This window comes from Olea europaea, unplaced genomic scaffold (genome assembly GCF_002742605.1).
Source record: "Olea europaea var. sylvestris unplaced genomic scaffold, O_europaea_v1 scaffold1316, whole genome shotgun sequence".
Taxonomy (NCBI): domain Eukaryota; kingdom Viridiplantae; phylum Streptophyta; class Magnoliopsida; order Lamiales; family Oleaceae; genus Olea; species Olea europaea.
The window spans coordinates 131,753-144,413 of NW_019230635.1; the positions used below are offsets into that span (position 1 = coordinate 131,753).

Here is a 12,661-nt window from a genome sequence, read left to right on the forward strand (position 1 = left end):
TGAAACTTTACTAATATAACCATAATTGTAACATCATTTTGAAACAATTAAGCTTTAAGTACAGGAAAATTTTGACAGAATTGATACCAAGATGACTTGGACAAACATGATTGGCCTTTTTTTCATTTTTAACTTCCACCTTTCAATAGTGTCGTGCCCAGTATTGTTGTCAAAATTTCCTGTCAAAAAAATCTGTACCTATAGCATGCTTGATTTTGAAAACATCAACCTAAAAATGTTATCCAAGCTCATAAACTAGCTTGCCATAAGAGTAGGAAAATTAAAGTAAGTACAAAACTTGAATCTTAATTAATAAGATTTATATATGCCTCAGGGAGGCAAGCAAAGGGAAATTTAGTAGGATTTTGACATAGGATATTGATGAAAATCTCGAACATGTTTCTTATATAATATTCGACTTGAGTGAACAGTAAATAATTATTACACTCTCATTGACGTTAACATTGTCTTGGTCGTTTATTTGATCAACCCATTAACTAAACTAACTGAAAAATGTGAAGCGATGAGTAATCAAAATCAAATGGTATAAAACCGACAAGAATACTAGGGCGCCCCTTCCAATAGGGGGTACCAATTAGGCACCTTGGACGTGGTCCTGTCCGTCCAGCACTTCTCAACCGACAATATATAAATTGTGGCAGCTGGAATCTTACGATTGATAAGACTCAAATCCTACACGATGTGGAAGGCTTATTGAGAGGTTCTGAGATTTTTATACTTTCTTGGGACCGAAAACCATATGTAAATAAATGTTTTTGTGAGGACATTATTGTCTTAATACATAAAATTTTTTGTTGTGAAACTAAATGTATAGAGTCGGCAACTTCTCCATTTATTTCGATCTGTAATGTCGGTATCGAAGATTTTAATATTTGGTAACGATAGGTCAATAATTAAATAATATTAGTATAATTCTGTATTTAATTATTAAACAGAACTTCTTTAAACCCATAATGGGAAGGAAGCTTGATTTTAATCCTTTATTTTATTTTCATTTATTATGATCGTAGTTACATAATGCGTGACACTCGTCTCATCTAAAAGTTTAAATTATTAGAGATGCACCATGCTTATTTATTTGAATTCAATTTTCACCAAATTACCTTAAGCATGGATCAGATTCATTTTTTATTAAAGAATTGACACGTGCACAATAGCGACAAGACCTAAAGTCAAACGAAGAGAGAACACGTATATCTATAATATTAAGTACACGTATATCTCTAATATTAAGTACACACAAAACACGCACATTTCATCAGTTTTTTGATACATAAAAGATAGTTACATGTTTCTCTGTCCATTAGACACGTTTTAAATAGGATTCTTGAACAATGCGTATCGTGTTTGTTCAAGTAACATTTATATACCAAATAAGTTAGATCGTAAACGAGATCATTTAAATTATGAGGTTATCGAGAGATGAAGTATTAGAGATGTCAAGATCAGCATTAGTGTGTGTATTTATATTCATTGTATATCTAAAAATAAGTCGTGATTCATGCCTAGGAAGGGAGAAAAAATTGTTTCAACACGGGAAAATTTGTCAAAAGAAAGTTGGAGATAAAGGGAACGCACGTAAAGTTGTGTTGATTTTAGGTAATATAAATATGGTCATTACCCACCATAAAAGGCACTTTAATTAAAGTACATATTAGAATAAAGATGAAGCAAGTTGGTAGGTGTAAAATGACATGGTTGGTCTAGTAGCATAACGTGATACTTGGACTTTGACAAAATCGTACAAAAAATAAAAGAAAATAAATATTCAATTATATCTTCGAATGCTAAGTGGACTAATTGAAAAGAAAACAAAATGTGAGAGAAAAATGGTAGGGATGGAGACAAAAAGTAAAAATCAACTAATATGAAGGCCATTTAATATAAACGAATTTTTCTACGCAAACAAACGATTTACCCCAACGTAAACATTTATACTATGAATATACTAGTTCAGACCAATCAGTTCAACTGAATAAAATAAAAATCGGACCGAAAAGTCATGAAAAGGCGCTGCATAAAAATACGCCTAGACGTAAGTCATTCTCAAAACATCATGTCCATGGACAAGACGTGAAAAATGCCAGTATAATTCAACTTTTATTTGCCTACTGCGATCCTAAGCATCAAAAGACGTGGTCTAATTGTTTACTCCCGTTTCGCCCCGTTATTTGGATTTATAATGGGGCAATAATATTTTTTTGAAAAATGAATGGTTGTAAAAGAATGAAAAATTTTCGATTTGTGTAAAATATTATTTTATTAAAGATTGTATAGTTGAAAATAGGAGAGAAAGAAATTTAAATTAAATTCTTCGACCTAGTGGCTCATGCGAGCCTAGGCAATAATTAATGGGGATGATTTCTTCTATTCATTTACCTCAAAAATGACTTGGATCTCGAGTTTTATATTTTCGATATTATTTTATTTATTTAACGGTATTAAAATAATTTAATTATTAATATAAGAAAACGCGTGAGAAATTGATCACCTAAACATATTGAGTGTTGACCAGTAAAATTTAAAAGTTGGCATCAATCGTGTTGTTACGGTTACTCATTTTAAAACACTGGTAGCACTGCTGGAAGAGGAATAGTTAATATTAAATATTAGTAATATATTAATATTATTTAAAATATTAATATATTGCTAATCGCACGTGAATTCAGTTATAAAGATTGACTAGATATTGCACTTTGACTTTTTCTTTTTAAATTTTTACGATTTAATAAATATTATTATTATTATTATTATTATAGCCTTCAGTCAACTTTGATCAACCAATTGACTTTTGAGAGTTGTTCAATCAATCAGATACTGGATCTGGAAAAATATATCCAGTTAAAGTTTTATCGCAATTCATTTACAATAATAAACATAACGTGATATGGAAACAAACAAAAGAAAGAAAACATTGCCCCTCATCGGATGACGAGTTGGTGGAGTAAGTGAGTACGAAAGTTTTTGGTCACGAGTTCGATTCTCCCTACCAATTTTTTCTCTATCGAGTTTGTCGTACCGGACTTGTCTAGTGTGGTTTACTTGGCTTGCGTGGTTTGCAGGCTATTGCATCAGCCCGAGAGTTTATCCATTGCGTACCCAAAGGGTAGCGGCTGCGAGTTCCCCCGTATAAAAAAATAATAATAAAAAAATGCACTGATGATGCACAGAATATTTATTCTCCATTTTCTTCACTTTCATTAAGTAACACAAAAGATTGAAACAAGAAAACAATACAGAAATGATGCACAGATTGCATTCTGCTTATATAAATAAAACTAGATAACTTTACAAAAGGGCCAAATTGATCACACTTTCAGTTATATATATAATTATATATATATATAGAAGTCTTAAGCATTATGGGGATAAAGACGAATAGGAAGACCCTTAGCAGGAATCGGCATTGGATCAACAACAATCTTCTCATCTGGAATCAATTTCTCCCATTTGAACCTTTTCACAAGATGGTGCATGAAAACAAGAATTTCGAGCCGAGCATACTCTTTTCCAGGGCACATTCTAGGCCCTCCACCAAATGGAACGAATGTGTAAGGAGCCGGTCCACTTCCTTCGAATCTTGAAGGATCAAATTTCAGGGGTTCGGGGAAGAATTCGGAATTCCTATGTGTCGAGTTTGCGCTCCAGTATAACTGTGTAGTAATTAAAATGACGAGTGATTAGAATGTACATAATAGCTCGAATGAAATAATATTTTAGTAGTGTTCGTGTTTGTTGTTTTTTTTTTTTTTTTTACCTTCCATCCCTTAGGGATCGAGAAACCGTTGAACATGAAATCAGTAATGGCTTCTCTAAAGGCTCCTTGGAGGGGAGGGGCAAGTCTTAGCACTTCACATGCCACATTCCAAGAGTATTTCATTTTCTGAATGTCATCCCAGTTCAGTAATTCCCCAGGAGCTTTTGATTTAGCTATTTCCATTTGCTCTATTCACAAAACAAACAAATTTGCAATTAGATTATTTATAACAAAGAATAGTTTTTATAGCACAAAATTATTTGCTAAAATAATAAACTGTTAAATATATGTTCAATTATTTTTACTGACTTAAAGACCATAGTATATCACGAAAATTCTTTAGCTCTTATTTGGTCCCCTTTTTTAAAATATATTTTCAATGTCACTTATGTGAGATCTCCAATTTTTATCAACTTTTAATTACACAATTTATCAGTTTTTATCAAAACTCACTAAAAATATAATTTTGTGAAAAAATTCTGCACGCTTAAAATAATTCAATTTGGTTACTCATTTAGCCCTCGTTTGATAGCAATTTTTTACCTCAAAAAATTAATTTTTTTATCGTTATTTTATTATTTTAGCCGTCACTTTTGACTTCCTCGCCCACAGGTAGAATTCACTTTTCTCTCTAACGATTAAAAAATCAATTCTTATAATCACTACCGAACGGATCTTAAAAAGAGAAAAAGATTTTTTAGACCAGAAGATATTATTAACCCATACAGAAAAGGTCAGCAGCCTACTTGACTCATCTACGTGTACTGTAAAGTTACTAATTGCAAAGTTCAATTTCATTCAAAGAGATAGCTGACATTAGTTATTTTAATTCTATTTTTTGGGCTGATCACACCTGTGTAGCCATATATATAAACCAATAGATTGTACTTTCGAGGCTGATATTGATTAAACCCTAATCTCTATCTTCAAATTAATAATAAAAGAAACAAAAAACAATAATAAGTACACACAACTACAGTTACCCTCAATGTGTAAACTTACCATTGTAGATTCTTCACTATAAAAAAAGAGATTATAATGTTTTTTTTCCTTCGTATTTCTCGCCATACTGTTTTCTGAAAATTAAATAATTTCGGATTTCTAGTATAGTTTAAAAAATACATTCTTCAATCTATCAAATTCTTACCACTATCTTAGATTTACATTTATCGTCTCCGATCTATGAAGATATAACGATGAATTTAATTGAACTATCAAATCAGACGAAAATAGTCTAAATTCCTATTTGGTAGAAATTTTAGTTTAAGGCAAAATCAACAATTAATTTTAATCACATATTTTATGAGATTCACAACTTTTCAACCACACGTTTTATTAACTTTTATCAAAATCTACTAAAAATCTGATTTTAATTCATACGAACAGGAACTAGATAAAGTCGTCATAATAACATGCGTCTCAATTCATGGGATCACATCTATTTAGTGGAGCTTGTTTCATAATGGACAATTTATATATAATACGCTGTCATACTCCATATAACTTTCAATTCTGCAACTTTCTTTGTTATTTTTAAGACATTATTGACTTAATTATCAGAATGTTTGTTCAGAAATTTTTTAAGCGTGAATTAAAACTTCACTATCAAAGGAAATTATTCAGAAGAAAAGTATAGGGGGCTTACCCTGGTAGACTCCTTCATAAATTTCTGGCAATTCAGCCAAATATTTGACTACAAAAGTGCATGCAGAGCTTGCAGTGTCATGGCCTCCAACAAGCAAACCTAAAATCTTATCAGCGATATCCAATTCATGCATGAATTTTCCACTTTCATCACTTGTCAAAAGCATGTGTGATAATATATCTTGTGTTGGCGATGCCTTTCCTTCAGCCAAGTCGATTTTTCGCTGTTTAATTATCGAAACAAGTTCTTTTCTAATGAAGTTTGAGGACTTGATCGCCCTGTGAAATGGCGTTCCAGGCAAATCTATAGGGATTGAAATCAAACCAGAAGCCAATTCATTGAAAGGATCAGCAAATTTAGCAACATGGGCTGGATCTTCGACGCTTACAAACAAACGACAAGCAAGCCAGAAAGTGTATCTCTTTGCAAGAGGGAAAACAACCACTTCATTCTTGTTATCCCAGCCATCGGAAAAGTGTCTTTGTGCAATATGATCCATTATACCGACGTATCGTTGCAAGGCTTCGGGTTTGAAGAAAGTGGGAAGCATTTTTCTCATCTTGACGGCCTCTTCTTTTGATGAAGTTTGATTTGAAGAAGGGAAAACTTTGTCTACAGAAGCAGGCCACCATGCTTGGACAAGCTTGTTTTCATTGGAAAACAAGAATTTGTTTCCATTTGCACCACAGAAAACAGCAGCCGGTTCTCCAAAAAGATGAGTCCTAAAGACATAGGATGAATACTTGGCTATGCGGTCGAATATGAACTTTTCAGGGTGGCCCTTCCACCCATTGGAAAGGAATTCGAGGCTTTCTCCAATCACCGGCCACCCCGTCTTGCCGGGTGGTATCTGACCGGAGAAGCCGGACTTGTTCTTGTAGAAGAGGAAGTGAAGGGAGAGGGATATCAAGAGGACAAAGAGACAAAGAAGAGAGACATAGAAGAACTCCATTTCTAGTTGCCTTAGCCAAAGTTGCCAAATGCACTTTGAATGAGTTCTGATGGTAGTTTGGTATCGAAGTTAGGCATATATATAGGCATGTAAACATTGTGAAAAGGTGATTAATTATCTTTAAGACTGGAAATTTTGGGCTCCCAAGGAAAGTAAGATGGGGTGGGTCGGGGTTGAAGCATTATTTAGGTCAATTTGTGCCATCTTTGAATTATAAAAGTTGATTTACCTCAAAACACATAAAGTTCTAATGTTAAATAGGTTCATATTGAATTATTCAGCATATTGTGTATTCACATTATATTTATCCTATGTTCATTTGTGAACATCTTTTCAAGAAGTTCAGTATTAAAATCTTCTGACTTTTGAAATTCTATTTTGTTTCCTTTTGTCAATTTGATAATTTTATAGTATATGTTAGAAAAACTTATTCTAAATTTCACGCATGTTGGGTTCGAATCGGCGACTTCTAAAGGATGGGTGCATTGACATTGAACCACATGAAGTGCATATTTTGTGCGCAATATAGTATAATAGGAACTATTTATTTTGCGTTGTGCTTGATTGGTACATTGCGTGTCGCTCTTACCTTTCGAATGAAAGTTGATATTGATTTTTATTTATTTATTTTAATTTTAGGGTGAAAGTGGTCCTAGTTATTAATGTACGTGGACAAGTATCTAAGTAATGCAAATTGAAATGCAAAAAGGACATCGTTGTATGAATGATGTCCATATCTATGAGGTGAGTGTGAGTAAGGGGGTGGAGCTTGAGTCTTCTCAACCTCAAGAACAGGGAACGAATCCTCACCACAACTCCATGGAAAATGTATTTCGATGGCTCCAGTACGCAAGGTGACACAGGAGCAAGTCTTGTTTTTGTTCTCTCCTAATGAGTATTCATTATACAATATGGAGAATCGATAGACCTCTTCCCTATTGTCGACAGATAGGCTCGTAGCTTAGCTCATCTGGGATGACCAAGCTCTAGGGAGGTTTTTGGTTCTGGGGTTCAAACAAGAAGAGTACGGCCATGCTAATGTGCCTTGGACGATCCACATCTTAGGGTTAGGTGCCGATAAGCACATTGAAAAGATTTGACATTTTTGAACTCTGTTTGTAACTTATTCAAGGCCTAAGAAACAAAGAAAAGATGTGTATGAACGAGAAATCATCCAACCCACAACAAATCGAATGAAACTTGGCAAGAGGTCATTTCTTTAATTAAAAAAAAAAAGTGTTTGCTTCGATACGACCCTTCGTTGATCGAGATCATGGGCCCCCTCATGTGAGGGTGCTGTAAGCTTGTACAGTGATGTACAAATAGCATAACCCATTTATAAATTATTTAAAACATCCAATCTAGTTTTATCTATGCATTTTAAAAACTTCACAAGTACTATTCACTTATTCATTATATTTTTATTTATTTATAATTTAAATCGCTTATAAACACTTTTGAAATTTGCTATTCCTCAAATTTAGCGACATAAAAAGCTTTTAAAACTTTAATTGTGTCTTTGAGTGAGATACAAAATTCTCGAATTGGAAAATGAGCTAGAATTGGATGAGTTGTATAAGTTGTTACAAATTTTTAAAATGTAATTTACTGCATATCCACTCACTCCACAATCACTTAGCCTTTTCTAGTCAAAAATTGGCTAAGGCTTGTAGGCTCTGTAACTATAAGAGTGGAACCTTAAAAGCTTACAACCCAGACCACCTTTGCATTTTCTTCGTACGTATCACCGCGAGGAGCCTTAAATTTTCCAAAATGGAACCGTTGGGCAATGACACGGTAATTGGTGGACTTGGTGCTGATGTGGCTGACCAATCTGATGCGTCAACATTTGACGGTTCCTGTGCGTGGCATTTGTAGGGATAGTAAACGGTCAAATACGAATGAAGTAAATGTGGCTGAATGTGATGTTCCCGCACAACAAGCGAATATAATCATCGATCACTGTGATAGAGCGTGATCTGAGATAAAGGAATACACTAATAATTATTTTATTGATGTAAAAGTTATTGTATTACAAGTCTATTTTGAGAAATACTTTGGTGAGATGGTCACACCGTGTAAGACAGCCCGATATTCAAATGGAAAGCCATCACCTCATCGAGTGAACCATCCTCACCCATGACACCCTCACCCATGAGGTGAGGCCACCTTGAGACTTTAGGTGGAAAGAGAAATCAAGCCCCGAGATGACCTCACCTCGTAAGGTGAGGTTGGGCCACACGATAAGGTGATGGTTCTCCATTCGACGGTCGCACCACCTAGGGCCGTGCGACCGCTCCACTAGAGCTTTTTTCCTATTTATAATATAACTAACGTGGTAAGATAATGAACACGAATCTATTGGATACAATTTAAATTACAAAACATGCCCTAAAATGTTAGGATATAAAAAATAAGTTGAGAAATGTAGCTAGCAACCAATTTGTTTTTCATTTACCTCACTATTTAATGCTACGAGTGTGTTTGGTTAAATTTAAGAGTAATTCAAGTATAGTTTTTAATTAATTCTTTCAATTTCAAAATATGTTATTTTTCTTATATATATGTGAAAATGATTGCATTTAAAATAATTTATTTAGTCAGTTTCAACTTCGGAAAAGTCCAAGTAACAAGAATTGGTGGGCTAACAAATTCAGAACCCTTTCTCAATATCGTGGTAGGTACATAGGACTTCCGTAATCAGTCTTATTTCCATCCCAACTCAGAAAAGTCAAACTGAATTATCATTTCACATTTAACAAGTGAATAAAATCTCCTATCATTCACGAATCTTCATTATGTTTAGTGTGAAATTATATAACTTTCATCGAGTCATTTAATGACATGGGAAGAGGTCAAACTGGATGATTGATAAAGAAAGCATGGACCGATTGCCAGCCAACTTGAGTAAAAAAAATCTACTTTTTTTTTTTTTTTTTCTTCTCAAGCGACTTTTATGCCTTAGTCTTTAATTACAAATGGAGATAAAGAAATGAAGTTAACAAAATAAATGGATCGACGAAAAAGTATGAATGGATTGACGGAAAAGTATGAGGTTCAATAAGAGACAATTCGGCCTACCTAGATGATGGAAATCGGGACAAGAGAAAAGTGGCTTCGAAACGTAATGCACTTGGGCGACCTGGAAGGTGATTATATGGTGTGGCTAGAGCAATTGCACAAGTATCTGATCGAGTAATTAATTGTTATTGATTTGAGCAATTGAGACTTGATATTAGAGTAGACACCATATTTCTCCATGGCAATGAAAATACACGGAGAACTTTTTTTATTATAAAAAAGATATGGGCCCCGTTTGGGAGCGATTTTGAGAATTTATTTTTTGATCATTAGGAGAAAAGTGGAGGGCCACTGTGAAAGAAAAAGTCAAACTTTATGGCCGAAATAATCAAATAACGGTAAAAAAAAATCAATTTTTTAGGATGAAAAATCACTCCTGAACACCCCCGTGGACTTTTTGAATTTGAGGCAAAAAATAATTTTTTTTTCAATTTCTTTCAAGTAAAGGGTATGAAAGTAATTTAAGAGTCGAAGGGACATTATAGTCGACGTGTGATCGCGAATAGTATGGCTAATTCACATGAAATAATTTTTTAGCTTTAATATTTTCGTGGATGTTAGGCATCGTCCCCCTTTTAAATTTGTACTTTTTATTTTTATTTTAATAAAATAATTGTGATTAAAAAAAAAAGTATTCAATATAAAATAAAAGTGCATGATGACCAAGAAAATAGTCCATGTACGAATTAGTTGGCTATTCATTTTTAGGATCAAAATCACTAGCAATTGAATATGTTTTCAAAGAGTAAGTGGAGCACGACACGCTTTGCCGCCCGTCACCAACATTTGCAGCCTACTTTAGATTTTCTTCCGGCTTCATTTATAATTTTTACCAAACTCAATAGAAATTTCAATAAATAAATAAACAAGTTTTCTACGGAGTGTGATATGTTGAAATATGAATCGAAATGTTATTCTCCGTATCTTGAACCGTCCAATCAATTTTATGAATATAGTTATTGAGTTTCATTTTCCTTTCGTAGTTAAGCGAAATGTTCAAAGATGAATCGAAATGTTAATCTCAGTACCTTGAACCGTCCCATCAATTGTATGAATATAGTTATTGAGTTTCATTTTCCTTCCGTAATTAAGCGAAATGTTCAAAGATGAATCGAAACGTTATTCTCTATACCGTCCCATCAATTGTATGAATATAGTTATTGAGTTTCATTTTCCTTCCGTAATTAAGCGAAATGTTCAAAGATGAATCGAAACGTTATTCTCTATACCGTCCCATCAATTGTATGAATATAGTTATTGAGTTTCATTTTCCTTGCGTAGTTAAGTGAAATGTCCAAAGATGAATCGAAATGTCAATTTCAGTACCTTGAACCGTCCCATCAATTGTATGAATATAGTTATTGAGTTTCATATTCCTTATGTAGTTAAGCGAAATGTTCAAAGATGAATTGAAATGTTATTCTCAGTATCTTGAGCCGTCTCATCAAATTGTATGAATATAGTTATTTAGTTACGTTTTCCTCACGTAGTTAAGGAAGAAATTAATTAGAAGAAAGCTTTTCAACGTCAATTATAATAACAAATCTTACTGTTTGAATTAGAAAAGTTCGATTTTCCCAATGAAGTGATGTCATGTCAAATGTTTCAAGGAGTTTAGTCCAGTGGCATATTATAGGCTGGTTTTAATACGAAGCTGAGACAGACATAAAGCAAGTAAAGATTAAGAAAGTATCATTAGAGATAACACGATGCCCTCGAGAAATAGAGACATACAGTTAGTAAAGATTAAGAAAGTATTATTAGAGATTACATGAATATTCAAATCGAGAAATATTCAGAAATGTTGTACAATTCTACGTAAGTAGGTTACCTATTCATACATAGTGAAGTAGATACGAAAAATCAATAAAGCATCGTTATTCATTTACATGGCATAAATTTAAGAAACAAGTCTAGACGCGTTCCTTATGCAACTTGGATAGCCAGCATAAGAGCATCTCTAATGTATGCACTATTTCACCAAAACACACCAAATTTTGGTGCAAATTTTCTCCAATGTGGCACAAAACTTTGCACTATTTTGGTGCAAAATAGTGCAAAGTGAATAGTGTTGCACCAAGCGCAAGTGTATAATGTCATTTTTACCTTTACTTTCCATTTTCCAAATAAATTGATTAAAGGTATTTGTGTTTTTTGTGCTATATATTTTTTAATATAATAAATTATTAGTATTATTATTATTATTTACATTTAAAATAAATTTTAAATATAAAAAATAATAATTAATTAATTAAAAGAAGAAAAAAATTCTGAAATATGAATTCCGAGAATTAAAATTGCAAAAAAATTTCAACTTCATAATATCATATAATGTCCAAATTCCAAAATGCAATGCACTATTTTTTAATGACATGATTTAATATTTTCGTTGTTGTAATGTTTTTATTAATTGTTTAATGATTATTTATAAAATAATTAAATAATAAAATAAATAATATTTAGTAATTTAACGTAATTATTTATTTAGTAATTTATGTATTTATAAAATAATTAAATAAATAACAATTCAAATAAATAAATTATCAAGAATAAAAAAGTGAAAAAAAGCTTAAACACTGTTCATTTGGATATGAATTTTTGTTTGATACAAGATTTGGTGTAAAGTGGTACAAATTTTGATATACAGCTGGAGATGGCCTAAGAAATATTTAATGATTTAGTGTTTTTCAGTTCAAATTGAATTCTTCAGACAGTTCTGAATACTTCGTCTGATTCAGTGTTATTTTGGGGTTCAAATTCAACAAAGTCAAGATTTTCCTGCTTTTCTACACCAAAGCCTATGCCAGCAGGAACAAGTGAGAATGGCGAAAACCACTTATTTCATGATCAAAATGAGGAGTTTATGTACCAAAATAAACAGGAAAATAAAGTGGACAACAATTACATCAAATTGAAATCCAGAGCCTTGAAGATTTATGCCAATTTGAACAAGAAGAAACAGCCTTACAAATTTTTTCAACTCCGTTTTCTTGAATTTGAAGAAAACGAAGAAATCTAATCCAAATGGAGGGTTCGAAGTTTTATTAAACTTATTAAATAAGAAAAAAATTATTTTTACTATGTATTTTTAACTTGTCTTATTATTATTATTATTATTATTTTTTATTGAGACTAAACGTCGAAGATTTCGGTTCCTAATAAGTACACCGTTGAATAAACTAATTTAAAAATAATAATTAAGCAA

The 12,661-nt window shown here is 32.5% G+C and overlaps 1 protein-coding gene across 1 annotated transcript; it reads right to left on the bottom strand.

Moving 5' to 3' along the window:
• Positions 1-3,238: 3,238 nt before the first annotated feature.
• Positions 3,239-6,436, bottom strand: LOC111374953 (beta-amyrin 28-oxidase-like). The gene is made up of 3 exons (XM_022997716.1): positions 5,424-6,436; positions 3,779-3,966; positions 3,239-3,674 (listed from the first exon to the last, which is right to left on the bottom strand). Exons 1-3 carry the CDS (start codon positions 6,373-6,375, stop codon positions 3,375-3,377), a joined length of 1,440 nt encoding a protein of 479 aa, XP_022853484.1. The 5' UTR covers positions 6,376-6,436; the 3' UTR covers positions 3,239-3,374.
• Positions 6,437-12,661: the final 6,225 nt, after the last annotated feature.

Bases quoted from the DNA above. Each gene is read 5' to 3' on its own strand.
- LOC111374953 (XM_022997716.1), bottom strand. From the start codon at position 6,375: ATGGAGTTCTTCTATGTCTCTCTTCTTTGTCTCTTTGTCCTCTTGATA. The intron at 3,967-5,423 runs GTAAGCCCCCTA...TTTTGTGAATAG, and splicing joins TTATGAAGGAGTCTACCAGG to AGCAAATGGAAATAGCTAAA. The intron at 3,675-3,778 runs GTAAAAAAAAAA...ATTACTACACAG, and splicing joins CGATCCCTAAGGGATGGAAG to TTATACTGGAGCGCAAACTC.